At 42.6% G+C, this 25977-nt stretch overlaps 1 protein-coding gene across 8 annotated transcripts in view; it reads right to left on the reverse strand.

Moving 5' to 3' along the window:
- Positions 1-2244: 2244 nt before the first annotated feature.
- The window catches only part of AAGAB (alpha and gamma adaptin binding protein), an 88693-nt gene continuing 64960 nt past the window's right edge, over positions 2245-25977 (reverse strand). The window contains exons 6-14 of one of the 8 annotated variants that reach the window (XM_055088055.1): positions 16385-16467; positions 15452-15548; positions 11207-11311; positions 10699-10748; positions 8455-10047; positions 6277-7576; positions 5771-6088; positions 2992-3285; positions 2245-2589 (exon numbers count right to left, since the gene is read on the reverse strand). In XM_055088055.1, coding sequence (XP_054944030.1) covers positions 9970-10047; positions 10699-10748; positions 11207-11311; positions 15452-15548; positions 16385-16467 — 413 coding nt within the window. In that variant the 3' untranslated portion in view covers positions 2245-2589; positions 2992-3285; positions 5771-6088; positions 6277-7576; positions 8455-9969. The other 7 variants (XM_024128844.3, XM_055088052.1, XM_055088054.1 and 4 more) reach the window with 7 other exon arrangements.

Genomic DNA, 25977 nt, shown 5'->3' on the forward strand with positions numbered 1-25977 from the left:
GGTGCCTCACTTGCAGGATCCTAGGCCTCTGAAGCTCCAGCCCTGAAGTTTCCAGGTAGGAGAGCTGCTTGCCAAGCCTCCAGAGGACACACGAAGAGACAAGAGTACCTTGCCAGACCTGGACTGGTCTTCGCGCAGGACTGTTGACACAGAGCCGGAGACAGTGTGTAGTCCCTCACTCCAGCTGATGGGGCCAGATACTGCAAGTCTGAAGTTCGTGCCTGGTATGAAATGATGGTGGACTGCTTCTTTTAGATACAGGAAATCATCTGAACCTCCTGGATTATGTGTTCCTGCTCCCGGTCAGGTCTGAGACTCATGACTTCTTATTCCATTTTGGCCTCGGCTGAAGCCATCGTGGTGCCCCCTCTAAAAGCCATGGGGAGCAGTCTCTGAGGGCCCACGTTTTCCACCTGCTAACGTGATCTCCTATGAGGGCTTCCTACGGTGCACAGCTGTCCCCCAGGTACTTGGGAACTGGCTTCAGGTACAGCCCAATTTGGGTGATCTTGTTCGTCACATCTGGCTGCATTTGGATGGTGTCTTAGAACTCTCAGTGCTCAAAGCTAAAGGCTACTTCTAGGAGGCATGAAGTTTTAATTTTGTGTTTTCCCGAAAGCTACTTACTTGGCCCTTTTTCTTTATAGACTAGACTGCTGGAGGAGGATGAGTGAGGAAAAAGTGGGGAAGCCCACCTTCAGCACCACTGAAAAGAAATTTGGTTGTACCCAGAGGTTAGGATCTGGTTTCATTCCCACCATAGAGGCTGCGTAGGTGGCTTTGAGGCACGTGTATTATTAGTGTCCTTCAAGTCATAAAAATAGTTTTAAAATTCTATTGCCTGAAGGCATTTATACATTGCAAAACTTAAAGGACAGCTGAAAGGGGCAGGAGGAAATCAGGGCAGTTCTGGGGGGTGACGGTGGCTGTTGGAGACCCTTTTCAGTGCCGTTGTCCAGGCTGCACAACGTGCCTTGTTCCCCTGCCGCAGGCTCCCTGCCAGGCCACCTTCACCTTGCGGCTTGTGCTGACGCTGACCTGAGAGCAGCTATAGCGTGGGGCCCTAGATCCTGGCCTCAGCACCTCCCTCAGGAGCCAACTTGTATTCCCTTTCCTCTCCTCCCACTCCCTCCCCCTTCTAACTTTATTTAGTACTTGGAGCCTTCCAGCGCAAGTAGGTAGCCGCCCCAGTGGTTCGGGTTACAGGCCTGTGCTGGCTAGTCTTCTCTGCTGGCCACCTTCCTGGCAGGCTGCAGATCTGACATTCTGAGACAAGCCCAGAGTCAGGAGCGGGGACTTGGACTCTTAGGAAGAACAGACATGAGGGCAAGGCTGCTGGCAGACTTTTCCATTGTCCTTATGTTGTCTGTGCTTTATTTTTTTATTTACCATGGTGATTATTTTTTTAAATCATTGTTAATGTATTGGAATGAGCTGTAGCACGTATCTTGTGCTTAGTTTTTCTCCATCTCCCTCTGGCTTCCTAGAGTTTGGACGTATTCCAGGGCTAAATGCTTTTACTCACACCGCAGAAAAAGCTTTTCTTTAAGTAATGTGTGCATGTCATGCATGGATGTGAGTAGCTTGGGGAGATGGCAGATATCTGATTTCATTCTCAGCCCCAAGCTGCCATTTCTGAGGCTCTGTGGGGGTCTCTGCGGGGTGAGAGTTCACGTTAGAGCTCACATTAGGCCACTCTCTGTAGTCCTTAAAAGGAGAAGGGAGGGACAGGAGTCTGCAGACTGCTCAGGGGACTGTTTACCAAGGGGGTTACCAGTAGCAAGAGAGGGCTTGAGTTTGGCTCTGGGCCCTGTGTCTTACTGTGTGACTAAAAGTGGCAGAGTTGGGAGTTTTTCCCAAATCTACATCTTTGCTGGAAGAAAACCTCAACACAGCTAAGTTGTACCATTTTCCTTTGTGTGGCATAGATGTTCCCTTCTAGAACCCCTTCAAGTAACAGTCCTTCAGGAGTATCAGCCACTCCACAAGTGGGTGGGAAAGCAGAAAAATGTATGGATCAAAAATGAAGATAAGGCATCTCTGATGGAAGAGTGGGGAAATGACTTGCTCTACGGGCAACTTTTCAGAAACACAGCGATCACATGCAAAAACTCGCGTATTGTGTAAACTGGATTGAGAAATTCTCTCAAGTGATCCTGTAATTTTTTTTTTATGCTAAAGTAATGTACACTCGAGCATTCTGGTGTTTTTATATTTATGTAATAATTTCTTAAAACCATTCAAGACAGATGACTATTTAATTTTTTGAAGAAAGTTGGAAAAGGCTCTCCTCCCAAGGACAGTGGCTAGGAGGAGACGGGGCACAGCCAGTTTCAAACCCTGGTAGAGGGTGCAGTGGCTTTTGGGCTCAGCACCTGAACGACCGAGCCAGGCTGGCTCCCCACGTGGCAGCATGGGACACAGGCAGCTCGGAGTCAAATACAGGCCCTTACGTGGGGGACCTCGAACCAAGCCCCTCTCCCTTCCTAGGGGTGAGAACTGTACAGAGGGATGGAGACATCTTCCTCCAGGAAGCCTTCATTCACCCTCAGTGCTGCTGTTGCAACTAGGCTGTTCTGGGCAGGACTCCTGTTTGGGTGGGGAAAAAGAACGTGGATGTTGATTACCTTCCCTTCTCAGCCAGCCTGACCTTTTAAGACCTTTGTAAAAAGCATGTATTTATAGTGTTTTAGATTTTTCTAACTTTTATGTTAAGAGCAGAGCACCTGTTTAAGCATTGTACCCCTCTTGTTAAAGAACTGTCCTCTCTCTCCTTCTCTCTCCCCTGTAAGTGCCCTTCTAATAAACTTTTCATTGAAAAGCTGCTGGGCCAGAAGCTTGCTCTCATTCTCACTGCCATGTCTGGGTGGAGAGGAGAGGTTAAAGGACCCCGGCGGCTTCAGAGAAAAGTGTCTCCAAGCCCAAGTGCACTTTGACTAAGGATATACCAGGTCCCATTCTGCCACAGCCCCGCTGTCCTCATACACTCACCCGAGGGTAACACGTGGTGCCAGCCAGTCCTGCAGGGATAGCGGGAGCTAGCGGGAGCCTCCGGGTCAGGCACGTGAAGGTGTCAGGTCTTCCAGTTGGCACGTCTCCCAGCGCTGCACAAGTCCCAGCGACGCTGTCTCCGTGTTGTTACTTCGCGTTCATTTCCCTTGTATTGGAGAGCCTTTGGCAAGTAGTGGACGCCACCGGATTAATCTTGCCACAGGCAATGGAGGTAGGTTTCAGGTTCCGAAAGAAGCAGGTTTTCCACACTCTCCAGCTCACATAACTTAGCTCCTGTGAAATTCCAAACACCCAAGGAGAAAGAGACTTCAAAATTGTTTTCCATGGTTGAATCTTACACTGACCCCAGCTGATGTGGATTAAGAAACAGGATGATTAAAATGAATAAACAATTTGGGGGAGGCGGAAGGGGGCTGGAGTAATTCTCTAGCTGGGCCACTTCTACAGCAGCCTTCCCTCCCAGGACCTCACCGGAGTCCACACATGCTGTACCAGGAGGGAGGCAGATTTCCCAGGAATGGCACCCACGTGCCTATAGGTTTGGCCTCCCTACCTTCGTTGTTATTTGGCCAGTTCTAGCCTCCCGCCCCTAAACTACTTTCCCCAGGGTTTTATCTAGTCAATCTCTCGGCAAATGACTCTCACATCCCTACCTCTAAATCAACCTGTTCCTTGAGCGCCACAACTTTAAATTCCAGCTGCCTGTGAAACGCGATCCAAAACAACTCCCCCAAACTGAATCATCTCCTGCCTTGCCCAAGCAAGCTCCCTTTCCTGTGTTTATGGGGAGCCCCCTGCCGCCCCACCTTCTCCAAGTCCTGATGCTTTTCTTTTCCTTGCTCCCCGCCACCTCCCACCTCTGCAGCTGCCCGTTGATCCAGCCTCCCTTTTGGGAAGGCCCTGAATGTCCGCTCTCCTCTTTTTCTCAGGCCTGCACCTCCCCCTTCCATGGGGGTATCCCCAGACCAGTGTATGTACTCTTGACATTCCTCCCCGAGAGCTCATCTACCTGTGTGATTTCAAGCCACATAAATGCTAAGGACTCCCAAATCAGTATTTCTAGCCCAGACATCAATCCCCAGCTTCAGACTCATATCCAACAGCCTGCTGGCTATTGGTACGTGCAGGTGCCACAGGTACCTCAAAACTCAGTTTAAAAACCGGAAGTCATCCTTGCCCTTACTGAACCATCGCCCTCTCCTGGCCTTCAGCCCCGCTTTATCACAATCCTTTCGTGGCCCATGGCCACGAAGTCACAGTCGCCACCGCTCCCTCACGCCCCACATCCGACCAGCCCTGTCCCTCCGCTCTCTCGGCCCTGTACTCCGGGCCCTCTGTCGCCTGGACAACTGCATGGCTTCCTAACCACTCTCCGAGCCTCCAGCCTGCTTTCCCATAAATGCACCCTCCACACTGCCCCCAGTGACCTCCCTGACCTTAGACGGCCCCAGAGTCCACAGCACAAATTCTAAGGCCTTTAACATGGGCCACATGACCCTTACCACCTGGCCCCTGTCCAGCTCTCACAGCTCGCTGCCTCGCCCCTGCAACCCAGCGTCGTGTTAAGTGCAGTTCCTCATGTATCACACCAGTCTACACCCTGCTTCTCCCACCCCGCCCGACACCACCAATTCACCGGGCTAACCTTCCCTAATGCTCTGAGACTCACTTCAGAAAGGAAGCCTTTTGTGAATCTTCCTTGAGAGCAGGGTCTATATTTATTCTTGTATCCTCAGCTTCTTTTGGCCACCTCAGATTTTTGCTGAATTCAGTGAATAAATTGGTGCCTGTATCTAGTAGATGCTACCTTAGCAATGTCTTTTCCATCCATTTTCACTGTGCTGTCCTATACAAGTCCTTATATATGGTTGAAGGAATACCACCAAAATAAAGTTCCTGATTACCTTTTATCACAGCTATTCCAATATTCTCCTAATTTGTCTCCCTCTAGTCCAGGGATGGCAAGTACAGGGCAAAATTACCACCTTTCACTAGTTCTCTATCCATGCAAAACCCATTCATCACAGTGCTCGGTCCATTCTCAGCCTCAGAATCCTTCTCAACACAGCTCTCCAGGCAGACTGGTAATCAATTGGTATTGGCTAGTCCTGCTGCCAGATTTTCCTGGAATTAATTACAGTTACATGTCTTCTACTTGAAACCCGCTGGCTCCTTGATTACCTCCCGAGTAGGCACAAAGCGGAATTCCAAGGTTCTCAGCATCACTCCATCCTTATCTACCACCATTTCTCTAGCTGGACTACTGGGGTTTCCCCAACATAACCCCTTGCTTTCTTATCTCCATACCTTTGTTCTTGCCATAGCTTCCACTAAGAATTTTGCAGCCTTCACCCACGTATCTGCCCAAATTCTTATCCCAAAACGCTCAAGTCAAGCATCACTTCCTCAAAGTCAATGGGTCTCAAAGTGTGGTCTCTGGTCAGCAGCATCAGTATCACCTGGAAAGTTAGAAACCCACATTCCCAGGCCCCGCCCCAGACCTCCTGAATCAGAAATCCTGGGGTGGGGCCCTCCAGGTGATTCTGACATGGGCTCATGATTGAGAACCACTGCTCCAAGATGCACGTCATGCTCTTCCCAACCCACTCGGCTCTCTCCTTCCACGGCAATTAAGGCTGGACACAGCACTCTTCACATCCTGCCCAGCATTCGACCTTTTGTAGCCTCACTTTGCTCGCCCCCTTCTCCCACCTGAGTTAGACAATGAGCTGCTAGGGAAGAGAACCCGCGTCCTTACCTAAGTCTGCAGGCTCGGCCACGGCCAGCACAGCCTGTCACCAAGAAGGGTCCCAGCCAGTGTTGGCTGCACTGAGTCCTCATTTCAGCTCTCACCAGGATAAAGGAACAGGTTGCAGTTGCTCGTCCCTAACTTCGAGTTTGAGGCCTTCTAACACCATTAATGACTTCCTGAGATTTCCTGGAACAACAGGATTGATGCAGACCATGTCCTTGGGCTTCAAAGGAACAGACTCTTCTCCCCTAAATTATGCTGCTGTTTCCATAAAGTTCCTACCCCAGGCCTCACTCAGCCTACATTTTGTAGCATTAAAGCCACCTGGTGGATAAGAGAAAAGGGAGAGGCAGTGGTTGGTCACATGCTTCACAGGAGAGAACCGGGGAGGTTTTCTGTGACCCATTTATGCCTCGCAGATTTATAGCTGTGAGGATCAAGTATTTGAGCCTATCAACATACACACAGATAAAAAAGGATTTTAGAGGAAAAAAAATGTCTTCTTCCCAAACCTGTGTTCTAAAGATGCAGTTAGTTATAACCATTAGATCCAGATTTTGAATCAATACTTTTCCAACAGGAAACAAAGTAGAACAGCACATCATTTAGAGCTGGACCAGGGCTCAGTAATGTTCCAACAAAAGATCACGCTGTTGCGGGCCTCTCACTGCCGTGGCCTCTCCCGTTGCGGAGCACAGGCTCCGGACACGCAGTCTCAACAGCCATGGCCCGCGGGCCCAGCCGCTCCGCGGCATGTGGGATCTTCCCGGACCGGGGCACGAACCTGTGTCCCCTGCATCGGCAGGCGGACTCTCAACCACTGCGCCACCAGGGAAGCCCTCTCTTTTCAATTCTTCATTCTGCAAATCAAAGAAACACCTCAGAATCGAGAAAGATAATTCCTATACTAGAGGAACTGTAACACACACTTAACTCTGACAAAGACACCTACATTAAGAGCAAGGCTGGTGATGTTAATAACAGGCATAGGTAATGCCCAAAATATAAAACTTAGAAAACGTCTAAGACTCTTTCTGCAAGAGCTTACATGCCAAAGGGGCAAGAATGGATCACTAAACTAAACCTCAAGTGGAATCTAAATCAAAACTAGAACTTTGCCCTGCACTGTCAGCATGATGCTTTTAGGAACATACAAATTATGGGCAAGTTAATTGTTAGGGCGTTGTTTTTAAATCTTTTACTAAGGGGGTACACTTGACCTGATTTTTCACACATTCTCTGCCTACAGTCCTCTATGAGATGGGTATTTAATGATAGAATGCTGTAGCTAAACTGTCTTGCCTATTTTAAAGCTTTTTGGGTCGGAGGTGAAAGGCAGCTCTTAACTCATCCAGCATTCTCGGTCTCCATCAGTCAGAACGTTCAATGAATCAAACCTCTGACCACACTGGACACATGTTGGCTAAATTTAGCTTTGTATCAGCAAACACTCCAGCTCAGAATAGTTCAGGGAGCTCTCATCTTACCCTTCGACAGTGATTCTTCAAAGACTGTTTTTCCACGGCAGGCCAAGGCAGGGCAAGGGGCACTCCATGTGCTCTCTCGATGGCCATTGTCAAGAGACTGACCCAAGGTTAAGGGAATCTGACAGGCCACGGCAAAAATGTTTATCCTCACCTCTCCATGGTAGGAACACGAAGTTAGCAATAGATCACATTTCCTTTGTTATAAGTAGTTTGCAGTAATGGCTTGACACGCTCTATGGTCCTTGAACCACATCCCATATTACTCAGCCATCTAAGTCTAGCGTCCCTGAATCTCCAGCTTCTCTGAATTCGATGTGGCCAAGTTCTATAAATAGAGAGCAAGCAAACTGGTTCTGTCAATCTTCTCATATTCTGGCAGGATAACATATCTTAAAATTATAAAAATATCTATGTCTTCATCACTCTAAAATTATTACATAACATATGATTTTCTCAGGGAAATAAAAAGTTTATTCTTGTCTCTCCCTACCTCCCAACACTCATGGACCTTAAAAACTTTAGGATCATGTTCATCAAAACTATTGAATGCAAGTCCAAACCAGCTTTAAGTGCCCACTATGTGCCAGACACGATGTTACACAAATAGAAAAATGTTTAAGGAAAAAAAAAAGCCGAGGTTCTTGTTTTAAATCCCAGAGGGACAGTCCATAATAACTTATGGTGGCATGTACATAGGTCACTTTAGATAGAATGCAATTTTTATTACACTATTAACTCATGATCACTCTTCTTAAAATGGGCCTTTAGTAGATACCACTGGACACTTTAATCTCACATCTCCCCTAGAAGGGGCCAATACCCCCAGATAGCTGAGATCTTGACAACATGACTTGATATTATACATATAAATGGTGGATTCTAAAAGAGTGAGTTTGACAGACTCTTAGATTATCTGCTGTTTATGCCTAATCCAATAAAGGAAGGCTTCCCCCCCCTCAAAAAACCAACAAAATCATAAAAATACACATAAGCAGACTTTATAAATAAATCACAATTTAATCACCTGGCTTTGTTTAATCCACAAAATCAAGTTCACAGCTTTTTCTAGTGTTTTCCCTAACCACGTGACCTAATTTATTTTCCAAAACCTTCCATGTTTTAAGAAAAATATGTTCCACCTGTCATCTTGCAACCCCAGAGCCAGCTTCCCTTATATTCCCAGTCAATGGCTGATGCAGTCACCTCAAAGAAACACTGATGGAATGATGGTAAACTACAGTCTCAAAGACCTTCAGGACAGTGAAAAGAAAAAAGAAAAGAAAGAAAAAGAAAAACAGTATCAAGCGAGATAGCCTCCAGTGTTCCCTGGAATGGCTCCAATCAGTGAAACCTTCCCTCCTGAAGTCGCCCTGGCCCGGAACCTGGAGCATTCCAGTCATTCTGCCATCTGTCAGGTTCTGCAGTGCTTAGAAGGTGTTGCACAAAGGTGTCTGAAACTTGTTTCTGCTGGTGACCTAAGAGGTTCCTACCCACACTAGGCCAGCAGCAGTTCTCAGGCCATGTGCCCTGAGCCAGTTTAGAGCCAAGGCAGTGACTACCACAGTGAAGACTCATGACATGCATTATGAAGTGCCTACGGAAACAGAAATAAGGATTACATTTGCTGTATTTCCCACTCTTCCTCTGGAAACTTGCCCCTTGGTGATCAGTTCCCCTAGAGCTGACCCACCCAGCCCTGGAAGTAACACAAGGTACTCAGGGATTCACTGCCTAACATTTCATATCCTTTCCCACCACGCCCACTCCTTAGGGTTACTATTTTGGCAGTGATCTCTGGCTTTCAGAAAGAGAAAAGGAAACTTGCCTTGTTTTGAGGGTATGAGTTGTGACAACACAGCTCTGCCATTTCAAGTAGCGAACTCTAAGAAAGAAAACTTTCTCCACGGTAACACTAATGCAAAAATCTCAGGATATGATCATACCGTTTCAGTGGCCTATAGAGGGAATTCCTTAAGCTTCTCTCCCTCTTACACACGCATACCAAGAGACCCACAACTTGGTAGAGAAGGGTTTATTTTATCCCTACCAGAGTGGGAAACCCTTGAATCATTTATTACAGTCTAAAACTTCACAATGGTTTCTCAATACTTTCTAGCATGAGCTCAGATACTATATTTCAAATGAAATGCCCAGATGCATTTTTTTTTTTTTTTTTTTTTTTTTTTAGCTAGAGCCTAACCTGAGGGCCAGTGGCTTTGGCACATAGTCTATACTACAGCACAAATTAAATCTTTCCTCCCATCAAAAGCATCAAACCTCAGAGCAGCAAGTTCCTTGACAGAAAAAATCCAGAACCCAGGAAAGGTGGCACAAGCTCCCGATCTGCAGTGATCAAGTGTGAACGCGGGGAATGCTGCTTAAAAGACTGACTAGGAATGGCTTGGTGGTTCTTCTTCTTTAACTTAGGCATATCACACAGGCCTTTGAGCCTCATTCCACTCCTGTTCCTAGAGCAAAAAAGTGTATTTGAGAATTTCTCACTCCTTATTGTCATTCTCACTCCCTTACGACATTCTGAGGGAGAAGAGATTTCTGCTTTACCCCCTACTAAAAACTAAAATTCACGGGAACCTATAAACAAGTCAGGTGGCCAACATGATGATGAGGAGTTCAGGAAAAGATGACTGGGTCGAGTAGGGAAGTATCTCAGGTAGAGAGAGCTAGGGTCTTTGTTAGTCAAACCCTAGCATGAATAATTTAGTGTTCTTCATCAGATGAAAGGCCTTCAATTTCATCTCTGTCTCCCCCAATTGCCATCCAGAAAGCTTTGGCCACCTGTGGAGAGAAGCAAGCAACAAACTGTAGGCAACAACTGAATTTCAGTTCGTTTCATATGTTATACACAGAACTGATTAAGACTCAAAATTCTATACCCTGCCCTCCAGCGCTCTGGCAACATCTATCAAAACCCCCTGAACACCCTGACCCATGACTTCTACTCCTAGACCTTATACTGAGGATATAATCAGAGCTGTTTACACAGGTGATGTATAAGGATGCACACAGCCTCACTACAGAAGAAAAAAAGGCACATGACCTAAATGTCCAAAAGGGAACTGGATAAATAAATTATGACACATTCATACAATGGAATACCATAAACCATATACATTTCCTGCCAAGAACGTGTTGTGTTGGTAATAACCAAACCAAACCAAACCAAATAACTAAGCGTTTTCCAGCCTAACAGCTAAGAAGGCAAACATCCTGAGTCTCAATGTTCCATGTCACTCTACATACATTGGAAAATCTTGGTTTGACTGCAGCAACTATATCACTACTGGGTAAATATTCAATTAGTTATAAGTTAATATCCAACAAAAAGTTCACAGTAAGATACTTTAGAAGTAAACAAGTGTGATATACCATTCTTATAGCATTGGACCTGCTGTAGGTACTCAATAAATACCTGACTGATTTTCTCACCTTTTCTGCATGCAACTTTCTTTGCTCGTGAGGAAGCGTCGCAGCCTTGTCTAGGGGGAAAATATATCTTAAGAAATTCATCTAATAGCACAGGACAATCTGGAATGCATGGATGTTCTAACACTAGAAGATGGGAAATGGGTTTCACAGACACGTTTATGGTGTAGTCATTATAGCTGTTAGGAAGTTTAAGTCTTCCAAATTTTCCAGATGAGAATGATGTGAGTAAATTGGTAGGGATCTTACTGATTCCATGTTAATGAGACACACTGAAAGAAACAGAGACAGGCAAGAGAAGAGGGAAAGTAAGAGGAAGAAGAATGAAGAAAGAGGAAAATTTTCCCAAGGAAATTTTTACCAACAGAGGATGGCACAGTGCCCCAGTACCCAAGTTTCTCAGATGAGGCCAGAGCATGGAATGCAATCAGCAGTTACAAAGTAAAATCCTACTATATAAAATAGAGGAGCATCAACATGGGAATCTGTTAGACACAATGGATCCGATTACCTTTCATTTCTTTTAACTTTGAAAATAGTCTTTCAAAATTCTCCAAATCTCCTCCGCCTGTAGTAAGACTGGCTAGTTCTTGAATATCCAGGTCTAACGTGGGATCTGAAATAAGGATTCACCACACATTATTTATGTATGTGCTAAATACACAGAATCCAAAAACAATCAATCTGGCTTTGATGAAAGTTACCACTGAATGAGTGCCCACTGGGGACCAGCTGTACAGCTCATGGTGCTGCATCCTGCTTGGCTGGTAGTGGGCCCTCACAAATGAACAGTAACTCATTTTATCCGTAAAACACTGTAACGAGGCAAGGAATTCTGTTTCCACTTTTCTAGAGAAAACTAGAGCTCAGAGATCAAGTGACCTTGCTCAAGGTCACAGCTAATAGTGTGACCTTGGATTCAGACTTACATGTTTCCAATTCTAAAGGTCACGCCCTGCACTAAGGTCCATGGATTCAATAAATGCCTGACATTTATACCATATTTTACTGGTCAACAAATATTTTCACATCTGTTATTGACAACCATATAAGGTGGTTAGGACAGATACCACTGTCCACAATTTACACATGAAGCAAGCTGAATTTAAAAATGAACTCATCTAAAATTACAGCCATTCAGAGGTAGAGCCAATTTAAATTCCTATTTTCTTACCACAAATCCTTTACTATTTCTACCTCGGCATGTGGCTTCTTTATCAAAGTTTGTTTTTAATCAGAATTTTCACTCAGCCTCCACTCCAGACCGGCCACCTCTAGGATGTCTTCCCTGACCGTCCCAGCTCACAGGTCTCCTTCCTTAGGATTTGTCCCACACTTAGTGTTTATAGAGCTGTCTTGGCACTGGCATACACTACTCTGTATGCTAGCATCTGTCTACTGTTACTATAATAAATACTACAGTAAGAGAGAGAGTTTGCTTTGCCCCCACCACTGAGTGCTTTAACTTATACGATTCCATTTCATTTTTGCAACAGCGATGTCAGGAAACATTTGTCACCCCTATTTTATAGAAGGGGAAACTAAGGCCCACGGATGCTAAATAACTTACTCAAGGTCATCTCACTACTAGTGGTAGAGCCATGATTTGAACCCAGTTGTCCAGGATTCCAAGCCCATGACTTTGCCCGTTACATTACATTACAAGGCCTGTCTCTGCATTTTTAGACTATAAGCTCCTTGAAGACAAGGATGATAACATAATTCTTTACATCTTCAATGTCATACAGATAATTTGGTGTTAAAGATGCATTTGGTTAATAAATTTGCTTTAGTTCAATGGGCATGCCATGGTGGCAAGTTGGTATATAGGGCTAGAGATAAAAAATTTGTGATTAATCTGTATACATGATAACTGAACTGTGGATGTGGACAGAATCACTTCATGCTTAAATACAGGTTTGGAAGAGGAGTTTAGATGGAACATTGAGGAATGGCGGTATTTAAAGGCTGGGTAAAGGAGTGTAATCTTCCAAAGCAAGAGAAGGAATCATCAGAGAGGTAGGAAGAACATCAGGAGACGTGTTGGGTGAGTCAAGAGAAGATAGTGTTTCAGAAAGGGACTGATTCATAATATTGAATGCCACCAAGAGGTCAAGATGGGGACTGGAGGACATCTATTAGATTGAGTGGCATGGAAGTCATTGGTGAGCTGTTTTCATGGAAAATGGGAGCAAGAGCTAGATGGGAATGAACTGAGGAATGAATTGAGGAATGGAAATAAGTAAAGAGAGGAGGGAGATGTGGGGTTAGGAAGTGCTTTACTTTTGTTTGTTTGGTTTTGTCTTTTTAAAGAATTTTGAAATAATTGTAGTCTTACAAAAAAGTTGCAAAAATAGTACAGAGCCTTCCGATATGCCCTTCCCCCACCCTCCTCCCTCAGTGTTAATATCTTATATAACCATGGTACAATGATAAACATCATGAAGTTAATAATGGAACAATGCTACTGACTAAACTACAGACTTCATTCAACCTTCATCAGTTTTTCCACTAATATCCTTTTTTCTGTTTCAGGATCCAATTCAGGATTCTACACAGAATTTAGTTGTCAAATCTCCTTAGTCTTCTCCAATTTGTGACAGTTCCTAAGTCCTGCCTTGTCTCTCATGATTTGGACACTTCTGAAGAGTACTGGCCAGTTATTTTGTATAATATCCCTCAACTTGGGTTTGTCTGATGTTTTCTTATTATTAGATTGAGGTTATGGACCTTTGGCAGGAACACCACAGAAGTGAGTGCCCTTTCAGTGCATCATATTGGAGGGAGATGATGTCAATATGTCCTGTTACTGGTGATGTAACCTTCATCACTTAAAGTGGTATCTGCCAAGTTTTTCCAGTATAAAGTTACTATTTTCCCCTTCATAATAAATAACTTGTGAAAGATACTTTTTGACTATGGAAATGACCTGTTTCTTCTTAAACTTTCATCTACTATTTTCACCATCCATCAGTGGATCTTGCCTGTGACAACTATTACTGTGGTATGTGGCTAAGGGTAATTTTCTATTTCCCTCATAATGTCTACATGTATTAATTGGAATTCTTCTGTAAGGAGGAGCAGCCTTTTCTTTTCCAGTTATGCATTTATTCAAGTATTTATTTAAATTAGTATGGATTCATGGATATGTATTTTATTCTATGGGTTACAGCCCAATACTATGTTAATTTACTTTGCTGGTCAAATTGTTCCAGCTTTAGCCATTGGAAGCTCTTTCAGGTTGGTTCCTGTGCCCTTTCAATGTGCCCCCATTCTTTTTTTGAGCACTTCCTTACTTTCTGGCACCATGATGCTCCATGTTCATCCTGCATTTTTCCTGCCCCAGCCCTGAATCAACCACTTCTCCAAGTAGCCCTGGTACCTTTTCTTGGAGAATGGTATTTAGAAACCAAGATCTAAGTGCTAAGTATGTCAACTGCTATTATTGTTGCTTCTAGGTCCTCCCAGTGGACAGAGCTAGGAAATATATATATGTATTTACACATGCATACACATATCTATATTTATTTCTCTACTGCTCTAAATATATTTTAAAACCCAAGAGTTCATACTGATACCTTCAATTCTAGTTCAGTACCAAAGGGTTCATCCCAGCCTTCCCCTTTTCTTATTTGTAACTTCTTTCTCTGACAGTGAGAAACCTAGCTCTCATTATCTATGCTATATTTTCTTATTCTTTCAACTGTAATATATATAAAATATATTACATATAAATATTCAGAATTTTGAACCCATACCCCTGTAAGAATCAAATTTATTAAATAGAGTGCAGGATTTCTGTTCATTTCTTTTTGGTTTTGGCCTCATGGTATCCAGTCAGAATACCATTTTCCCAAATTCTTTAAGTTAGTTATTTTCCCCACCTCCTTCAGTGTGGTCAATCGTTTGTTTTCATGGCAGAGATTTTAGCAGGTTTAGAAGCTAATATGAAGGGTTCAACTGAGAGGAAGAGGTTGAATAAACTAGAGAGAAAGAGATTATATACCAATTTTTCCTTCTTAATTTGTTTCTATAACCAATCATTTGAGTTTTCTACATGGATTATCTTACAAACAGAAAAAAAAAGTTTTAAAAACTTATTACTGGCACATGGGCCCTCCGTGGCATAAAAAGAAGTAGTGACGTCAGTAGCTCCCCGACAAAAGAACGTTTATAGTTATTGTTAACTAAGTTCCTTGGCTTTCTGGCTTTTGGGCAGCAAACTGGATTCCAGTTTCAGCTCTAGGACCTTCTTGTTAGGTGCCCTGGGACAAGTTATTAAACTGCTCTGGGCCTCATCTTCATCTCTGTAAAATAACTTCTCTGCCAAACTTCATTACCAAATGAGAATGTGGACATAAAAGAATTTTAAAAAGATAGGGGAGGGCTTATAAAGCTGTATTATTCTTGTTACCATCAATTCTGACTACTGTGAAATACTATGAAAAAACTGTGTAATATGGAGATATAAAGCTGTTTCACCACCTGGTTCTGTCTGCTCTAGCTAAGATGATCGTAATCACGATCCTGCTGAGAGAATCAGCAGGACAATGCTGCCCACAGATTTGTAATGTATTTACTCTCCCTCCTTTTTCTGACAGCTGTCCACAAGGCTAACATTCATTTGGGGTGCACTATCAATTTCCTTCCGTCGTCCTCATTTAAAGTCAATTTCCCCTTGGATGATTTACGCCCTGATACATGGGCTACTGCAAGTTCCACAGAGCTGTCACTTAGCAGCCAGAGAGGTGCTTACCCACGATGCTATCGACCTGAGTGTCTGTTGTATTAGATGCACCACCTCGATTATCCAAGAGGGGTTCAGTCCTCTCTGCTGCTGGCAACTGGGGTTGCTGGTGAGGAAAATACACACAAGCAATAATTTAACAGGAGGTTGCTTCCCAACTAAATCCAAAAAGGCTCGCACTTCCACCCGTTGGTTAGCTTTGGAGAAGCAGTAATAGGAGCCAGACACAAAGAGAGATGGAAGAAGGATCAAGGTCACATTAAACAAAAGGCTAAAAATTCACTAACTCAGCAGTGTTTCTCAAGGAAAAATTAAAAAGTATTATGATTTTGCTATTGACTATTAAAACATATTGTTTGCTTTAAGATCATGTTTTATTCAAAATCTGAAAATGTATAAGATCCTATCACAAACAGCTCAGAGACTGAGGAAGAAGGTCCCAGAAAGACAATGTGGCACTACATAATGTGTTCATGGTTCCAACCTGCCAACCAAGGCAGACCTGGACCAAAGTCCTTGAGGACAGAGGGTTGAAATCAGCCTATTTAAGCTCATTAAGGGCAAGGACCTTGCCTCAGATTGTACAGGACACAGGAAGTACTTAAAAAGAACCATTAATTTTATTTTATATTTAAAGATTTGGGGGCAACTTTATGCCTTAAGGAAATCCTAGCACATTTTTAAAAGCACTCTAGCAAAAACACATGGAACAGCCCAAATTGCAAATATCTTGAAAGGGCTTACTGCTTTAATGCTGAACTAGCCTGCTCTTAACAGGTAGCAGGCATAAAGAGGGCTGTTTTAGGTTCTCCTTTTATCTATTGCTAATATTCTCTGCCACTTCTTAAATGGAAAGGAGAAAATGATGAATGGTGTAAAGATTCATAATGATGAGTATAAATTAAAGCCAAAGAAGAGAAAAGATCCAGGAAAAATCTTTACCTCTGAGTGGCAGGCCTCTGCTGATCCAGTGCTATGGTTTGCTCCAGCCAATGAGCTGAGAAGGTTAAAGCCTTGGTTCCTATCTGAAAAGAAAAAATACAATCACTGAAATTTTTAATTTACATTTAAAACTGTTAAAATACTGTGATGATGAAATAATAGCTATTTCCTCATTATAAAAGTTCTAACTATAAAAAACAGTTACTATCAATTACAAAACTCTAAATTCCAGATAACTTTAAATCACATAGTATTAGTCCAGGTCAAATATACGGCAGGGCCATTACAACAAACAAAAGGCCGTTCAGTAGTTCTGTTTGCAAAGATTAAGAGAACTGATGTTTTAATAGTTACTATGAACTAATACTTCAGTGTTTTAAACAATTAAAAAACATTAAAAAGAATCAATGCCAAGGCATTATTATCAGGTGAAATGAACATTCATGCTTTCTTGAAATAAAGCTCTGTTTATGCAGTTAAGGTTCCCAATACTTCCGATATTTATATTTATAATGGAGGACAAATCTAGAGCAAAATATCAGAACCCAGTCCTGATCTGACAGCGTTCCCCCAAATCACCCGGACGCTTATTAAAATTACCCAGTATTCAAGGACCCAACTTCAGACTGAGGCGGCATCTATGGAACAGAGGCCAAGGAATTTGAACTTTTAGCAAGTACTCCAGGAGAGTCCTTAGGACCAGGAAAATTGGAAAAAAAAAAAAACAAAAAACAACAACAAAAAAACACTGCCTGAGAGTAGAAGGTGAAACCCACAATTCAAGAGTCTAGTGGTACAGAAGTCAAAGAACTGCTCTCTCAGGAAGACAACTTCTTCCCACCTCACCTTTCCCTGGACCCATTCTCATCTGTCTTCAAAACAACCTACAGACCTCCTAGGTCCTCTCCCTTGCCAGGTGAAACCTGTTGTCAGATAGTCACACAAAGTATCACAGAAAGATAAACAGTTGCAGTCTCCTCTTCTTCCCTTTCACTTGGGGAGATTTGCCTTTTAAACTGGCAGGAAGCCCGACTGTGGCATGTGGGGTCTGGGCCTGCAGCTTTTCCCAGGCTGACCCCTCACCATGTGGGCAGTCGCCTACTTACTGCACGCGGCTATCTACCAGAGTCAACACCTGTGCTTTAAGGCTACAAAAGGCACTGGGCGGTACCAAGAGCCTGCTGCTGCCCTGCTGCTTTTCCTGCTCCACAACCAAAGGTGCACATGTACTCCTGGAGCCCCCTCTCACTCCTTCAGCCAACCTGTCCAGTCTGTGAGGAACTCTCCAGCCCCAATGCCTGGATGCACCCCATCCAAGAAGCAGGGGCTGTTTTATCAGGTAGGCCGTGGAGCCTCAGAAGCTGAGAGAAGCAGATCCATGTGATGTCCCACACTGATGGTTTCACAGAGCCTGGGGGTGTTTATTCAAACATCAACATAATTCTTTCTTGTGGCCAATGTCCTATAGACTCTAAAGCAGTTGTATGCAGTTATGCAATACTCAGGGATTTTACATGTCATGAGGATACATGAGAGCTCTTATAAAATACTTTAGGCTCTTTGTACAAAAGGCATTATTTGAGTAAGAGAGTACTGATGCAAGAGAGCCCTCACTTCTATTACTGGAAATAACTTGGACTGTGGGTAATTTTCAAATCAGTTCACAAATCTCTCTCCATATTCCAATTCCACGGCTTATGTTTTTCCTTTGTTGGGCATTACCTAAACTTGGCAGGCCAAACTGCAATCCCTGAAGAATAATACAATACAATGTCAGTTTAGACACGTTATTAGACCAAAATGGTCTATTTAAAATGCCTCATTATTTACAGTGGCTGCCTCCAAGAAGGGGATCTGGGATGCACAGGAGTGACAGGGAGCTGAACTAGTAACCGTATACCATAAACCTTTGTGTACCTTTTGATTTTTGTTCCATATTCATGTGTTTGGCTCCATATTCATGTGTTTGCCTATTTAAAGAGATTTTTAAATGTTTAATGATTAAATGCTATGTGTATTTTACCACAATAAAAAAAAATTGAATGTCCCAATTCTAATAATGAATAAAATTATGGAAAAGTCCAAATAGTGGGAAGAAGACTGGGCTAGTGGTCAGAAAACCTGGATTCCACTCCTGGCTCTGCCCACCTTTATGACCTTGGACAAGTCAATCAATCTTTCTGTGCCTCAATCCTCTGATCTGTAAAAAAAAGAGGGTTGCTAGACATGGTTGTTAAGGTCCTTTCTGCTCTAGATATTTGTGATTTTATAAAGTAAAATGGCATTCTTTAGCTTGATAGTTAGCTCTGAATTAGGTATTTTAAATTACTTAATAGAAAAAAAAGAAACTTAAATGCCAGAATCCTTTTAAGGTCCACAGATGACTATGAGTTTATAATCAGGTTTCAGGCTAATGAAAGTTGGAAGAACTTTTGCTCAGTATTTTCTTATAAACAATGGAGAATTTAGTCAACTAATGTGAGTTCACTCTGTTCCACTGCTTATATATATTTTTTTTTCTCTAAATTTTTTTTAAACATCTTTATTGGAATATAATTGCTTTACAATGGTGTGTTAGTTTCTGCTTTATAACAAAGTGAATCAGCTATACATATACATATATTTCCATAGCTCCTCCCTCTTGCATCTCCCTCCCAGCCTCCCTATCCCACCCGTCTAGGTGGTCACAAAGTACCAAGCTTATCTTCCTGTGCTATGTGGCTGCTTCCCACTAGCTATCTATTTTACATTTGGTACTGTATATATGTCCATGCCACTCTCTCACTTCGTCCCAGCTTACCCTTCCCCCTCCCCATGTCCCAAGTCCATTCTCTACGTCTGTGTCTTTATTCCTATCTTGCCCCTAGGTTCTTCATAACCTTTTTTTTTTTTAAGATTCCTTATATATGTGTTAGCATACAGTATTTATTTTTCTCTTTCTAACTTACTTCACTCTGTATGACAGACTCTATGTCCATTCACCTCACTACAAATAACTCAGTTTCATTTCTTTTTATCACTGAGTAATATTCCATTGTATATATGTGCCACATCTTCTTTATCCATTCATCTGTCGATGGACACTTAGGTCGCTTCCATGTCCTGGCTATTGTAAATAGAGCTTCAATGAACATTGTGGTACATGACTCTTTCTGACCGCTGCTTATATTTTAGGGAAGTTAGAGACATATAAATTTTCACAATTAGAAAAGCAATTCATTTTTGTTTATCCAAAGCAGATTGCTTGCACATTAATGTTGCTAAAAAAAACCTGCATGTTTTATACACCTATGGTTTTAAAGAAACTCTCCATTTTCCCTAGTTCAATGTTTAGCAAAATTCTGCCCATGTGCACCCAGTATAAAACTACTGTTCTCACAGAAAAGAATTACCTGAATCTTTTCTTGTTTGCCAGATCTTTCTCCCCAGGATTCAGGGCATGGAAATGTCATCCCCATTAAGAAGGATTTATTCTTTTAGCAGATAGTTGTTGAAATTGGCTTTAGCATCTCTGGTTTTATTGACACTCAAAATACTACACTAGGAAGGAATAAATTAATCTACCTACTCAGCTGATTCTTCTGGAACTTCAGAGCCGCAGAAAGGAGAAATTGTTAAGTGATGTAAAATAAGTTATTCTAGAAGGAATAGTAAGTATACTAAACTCTGGTCCTAAAAACACTAATTCAGTACTGGTCATATGCATAAAATTCTTCCAGGAAGAATTTTGTCAGAAACAAAACCATAGCCTCTAGAGTAAAGGTTAGCAATGGGAAATTCTCAACGTTTGTGGAGGAGCTTTTATTTTATTTTTCAATAGGAAGTTTCAAGCAAACTTGAAATATATGAAATATTTGGATATCTCTTTACAAATCTAAAGGCACACTTATTTATCTTCTTCTACAGAGGATTTATTATATTTTTTTACAGAGTAAAGTATAACTCGAAGAGATTAGATAACTTGTTCAAAGTCACATAGCTAGAACCTGAATGTGAAATCCAGAACTCTCTGATTCTAATTAATTTCCATTAAGCTCACAGGTATCATATAAAGAGCAAAGAGACATTCAATGCTTGATATACAAATACTGAATATGACAACACAAACTTGGATTAAGTGCAAAAAGATATCTTTTTATTCACATATAGTTCTCTTTTGTCAGTAATCCTTCATTACTTCCCTGGTCTAGACTGATTTCAACTGAACTAAGATGAACAGCTGAGGACTGAATAATTAATCATATGCCACTTCAATGCCCCTCATTAATTTATCCCAGCCCAGCCCCCATAACTCCTGGAGGCACTCACTGGTCACATAAAACTAGTGGCAGACAGGTGGTTAGGCCCCAGTGTCCCTTCACTGTCCCTCAAGTATATGTAGACAAGGCTTTCTCAAATTCAGCACTATAGACATTTGCGTGTGTATGGGGATGAGGGGCAAGGGGGCATCCTGTACATCCCTGCCTATACTACCAAATGCCTGTAGCACTGCCAATGTCCGCAGGGGAGAGGGGCGCAAAACTGCCTCCAGTTGAGAACCACTAATATAGATCTAATTAGGACAGGAAATTTGGGGCTATAACGCTCAGGTTTTAAGTCATTTCTTGGAAGGATTTTTCAATGGAAAAATAATAAAAGCATTTAAGAGTCTACCTTTACCTCCTGTCAGCATTACAAATATCCTCCCCTTACTCTGGGAAACTTCTCTAGATGATTTCAGCTCCCTCAGTGCCATTTGCCTCGTTGTCCTTACTGTGCTAGTGTAAATACTTATCTTGAGTCTATCTGCCATCCTAAACTATATTATAAACTCCTTGCAGACAGAGAGAGGAGCTAAGGGTTCTTCCGCCTTCCTCAGCTCCCAGCACAGTGCTAAGTGTACAGGGGGGATGCTGAGATATCCGCTGACAGCCTGACATGACTGTCAGACAGAGACTGCAAGCATTAGAGAAGGTTGGAAAATAAGCATATACTTTATCTCACATTCCACTTCTGTTTGACAAATGGAAATGAATGTTTTTAAAATCACAAAAGAATTAGAACCAATCTATTCTCTTTTACTAAACTTCTGCTTGAAAAAGGTAAAACTTTAAAGTATATTATTAAAAACAGTGCTTCTTTAGGAAAATAGGCTTAAGCACTAAATCTGGCTCCATCATCAGCTTTGGATTCAGAAAAGTGAATCTCTGACACCTGGGACACATACTCACAAGTCAAGAACTGTCTCTGCCAATACTTGAACATATAATGAACTTTCTGGTGACCAGAAAGTAACCAGACTATGTTTTTTTGCCCTTTTTCCTGATTGTAAATGATATGTTCGTTGTATAAAATTTGGAAAATAGAGAAACGTATAAAGAAGAAAACTAAATCATCAAAGATGTCAATTAATACTTTGGTAAATGTCCTCCTATTCTTTTTTTCTGTGCATGCATACACACAAATTCTTAACAAACTGAATTAAACATCAAAATGAGTACTGTTTTTTACCAAAGTTGTAAAGGAAAGCTTTACACTAATTCCAATAATGGTTCCACTGTAAGTCCTATCTCCAGAGCCTGAAGCATCCTCTTGAAAATCCTCAAAGGAATGTTTACAATCAAGTCAAAAGCCATTCAGAACCAAGTGTGGGGAATAATGAGAGTGAACGAAACAAAACTTTACCATGAAGAAAAAGATGACTTTTCTTATGTGGTTCATAACCAGCTCTAAAAATAATTCCAAAGAATGACTACCAAAAATGTTTTGCACGGTGGCCACAGAAGGAGGCCTGCAGTGCCTTTGTGGTGACTAATTTGAAGTGATTTCCCACCATTTGTTTGCCTATGGACAATTTTGGGGGTGATTTTTAAAAAAACAGTCTCATTATTTTACCCATACATTTATTGCCTTCCATCTTCTCTGATTTTTCACAATTCCTCCTTCCCCTTCTGCTCTTACAACACACACTCCTCCAAATTATGCACTCTACCTAAAAATCAATATGTATTTCACTTATTTTATTTTGACCACAACATTTACAGTGAGACAACTGACAGAGATGATTCAAATCATTTTTTCAGTTCCACAATATTAGGTGCTGGGATAAAAAAATGGGAACAACTCACTCTTGTCTCAAGGAATTCAGTTCTGTAGAACGTAATGTTGATATAATTTTACTCTATCCTAGAGGTTAGGCAACTGGAGTCCAGAGACATGATGCCATTTTCCCAAAATCACCCAAGCAGGGGACTTCCTGGGTGGCGCAGTGGTTAAGAATCCGCCTGCCAATGCAGGGACCATGGGTTCGAGCCCTGGTCCGGGAAGATCCCACATGTCGTGGAGCAACTAAGCCCGTGCACCACAACTAGAGCCCACATGCTCCATCTACTGAAGCCTGCGCACCTAGAGCCCTGTGCTCCGTGACAACAGAAGCCATGGCAATGAGAAGCCCGCATACCGCAATGAAGAGTAGCCCCTGCTCGCCACAACTAGAGAAAGCCCGTGCGCAGCAACGAAGACCCAATGCAGCCAATAAATAAATAAATATATTTTTAAAAAATCACCCAGGCAGAGACAGACCCCACTAGAACCTTCTTCATTAACCATTCTTCTGTTCACTAATTTGACATTATTTTATTTTCTGTGACATTAAATTCAAGTTTTTATTTAACCATCGCTTTTTTTTTTTTTACTCTCTCTTAAAAAAAAAATTATATTAAAGGTAGTAGCTGTCTACGTTCTTGGGCGAGTAGCCCAGGTATCAGGTAGCCAGACAGACCTTGTGTTTTGGTACTCAATTCTTGACAATGCTCTGTACATCAGTTGCAAAGGATTCCCTAAAATGAAATCTGGGATTTCTGCCATGGTTCTTTGTTACCAAGTACATACTGAGGAACATACATTAACAGATGATCAATTCTTTTCATTTATAATGGGAAGGCATAGAAAACTACCATAAGAAAGAACTGTTTCTACTATTAATTCCACTTAATCCTTACCCACCTGCATCACTGGATATTAAATATTATAATAGATAAACTGAAAGTAAATTATCAGAGCTTTTGAAATCCAATCTCCACAATTACTGCTTACCACTTGGGGATCAATGTCACAACCCTGTAATATTTGTTCAGTCTAATCACTCCTTCACTGATTAGAAACACTAAAAGATCACAGAATTTTCCTTCCTGGCCCTTCTCTCAGTGGTGGTATTTGTAAGAAATAAAACCAAAACCAAACAAACAAAAACCCACTGAACACCCAAGAGCCAACTAAACCCTCCATGGTACTCACCAGTGCTCAGGTGACAAAGCCTGGGGTAGGGGGTGGGGAGCTTGGGGGTATTGTTAAACTGACACTCTAAACAAGGACACTGTGCATAATGCTACCTTCCTATGTGAAACAATGAGTGACAACTTCATCTGAAACAACACAAAACATGTCATCAGACTTCTACTAACCAACTTCTCTTCCTTGATCTTAAAACCAAATCTGAGAGCCACGGAGGAGAGCGCAGCAACAGGGGTGCAGAGGGCAAGGCAGAGATTCTCACACAGAGGATCGGTGCCGACCAGCAGTCACCAACCCGAGAGGCTTGTCTGCTCACCCACCAGGATGGGCAGGGGCTGGGAGCTGAGGCTCGGGCTTCGGTCGGATGCAGGGAGGGGACTGGGGTTGGCGGTGTACCACAGCCTGAAGAGGTTAGTGTGCCACGGCTAGCCTAGCCGGGAGGGAGTCCGGGAAAAGTCTGGAGCCGCCGAAGAGACAAGAGACTTTTTCTTGTCTCTTTGTTTCCTGGTGCGCGAGGAGAGGGGATTAAGAGTGCTGCTTGAAGGAGATACAGAGACGGCGTGAGACGCGGCTATCAGCACGGACCCCCAGAGATGGGCATGAGATGCTAAGGCTGCTGCTGCTGCCACCAAGAAGCCTGTGTGCAAGCACAGGTCACTATCCACACCTCCCCTCCCGGGAGGCTGTGCAGCCCGCCACTGCCAGGGTCCCGTGATCCAGGGACAACTTCCCCGGGAGAACGCACGGCGCGCCTCAGGCTGGCACAACGTCACATTGGCCTCTGCCGCCGCAGGCTCGCCCCGCACTCCGTACCCCTCCCTCCCCTGGCCTGAGTGAGCCAGAGCCCGCGAATCAGCAGCTCCTTTAATCCTGTCCTGTCTGAGCGAAGAACAGACGAGCTCAGGCGACCAACATGCAGAGGCGGGGCCAAATCCAAAGCTGAACCCTGGGAGCTGTGCAAACAAAGAAAAGAAATGGAAATTTCTCCCAGCAGCCTCAGAAGCAGCGGATTAAAGCTCCACAATCAACTTGATATAACCTGCATCTGTGGAATACCTGAATAGACAACGAATCATCCCAAATCGAGGAGGTGGACATTGGGAGCAAGACAGATTATTTTTTCCCCTTTTCCACTTTTTGTGAGTGTGTATGTGTATGCTTCTGTGTGAGATTTTGTCTGTATAGCTTTGCTTTCACCATTTGTCCTAAGGTTCTGTCCGTCCATTTTTTTTTTTTACTTAAAAAAATTTTTTTCTTAATAATTATTTTTATTTTAATAACTTTATTTCATCTTACTTTATTTTATTTTATCCTCTCCCTCCCTCCCTCCCTTTCTTTCTTCTGAGCCGTGTGGAGGACAGGCTCTTGGTGCTCCAGCCAGGAGTCAGTGCTGTGCCTCTGAGGTGGGAGAGCCAACCTCAGGACACTGGTCCACAAGAGACCTCCCAGCTCCACATAATATCAAATGGCGAAAATCTCCCAGAGATCTCCATCTCAACACCAAGACCCATCTTCACTCAAAGACCAGCAAGCTACAGTGCTGGACACCCTACGCCAAACAACTAACAAGACAGGAACACAACCCCATCCATTAGCAGAGAGGCTGCCTAAAATCATAATAAGGCCACAGACACCCCAAAACACAGAGGCACTAGTCCCCTCTACCAGGAAACCTACACAACCCACTGAACCAACCTTAGCCACTGGGGACAGACACCAAAAACAAAAGGAACTACAAACCTGCAGCCTGCAAAAGGAGACCCCAAACACAGTAAGATAAGCAAAATGAAAAGACAGAAAAACACAGCAGATGAAGGAGAAAGGTAAAAACCCACAAGACCTAACAAATGAAGAGAAAATAAGCAGTCTACCTGAAAAAGAATTCAGAATAACGATAGTAAAGATGATCCAAAATCTTGCAAATAGCATAGAGAAATTGCAAGAAACATTTAACAAGGGCCTAGAAGAACTAAAGAGGAAACAAGCAGAAACTCTGCAAGCCAGAAGGGAGTGGCAGGACATATTTAAAGTGATAAAGGAGAAAAACCTACAAGCAAGATTACTCTACACAGCAAGGATCTCATTCAGATTTGATGGAGAAATTAAAACCTTTACAGACAAGCAAAAGCTGAGAGAGTTCACCACCACCAAACCACGTTTACAACAAACGCTAAGGGAACTCTCTAGGCAAGAAACACAAGAGAAGGAAAAGACCTACAATAACAAACGCAAAACAATTAAGAAAATGGGAATAGGAACATACATATCGATAATTACTTTAAATGTAAATGGATTAAATGCTCCCACCAAAAGACACAGAC

This window comes from Physeter macrocephalus, chromosome 11 (assembly GCF_002837175.3).
Source record: "Physeter macrocephalus isolate SW-GA chromosome 11, ASM283717v5, whole genome shotgun sequence".
NCBI classification, from domain to species: Eukaryota; Metazoa; Chordata; class Mammalia; order Artiodactyla; family Physeteridae; genus Physeter; species Physeter macrocephalus.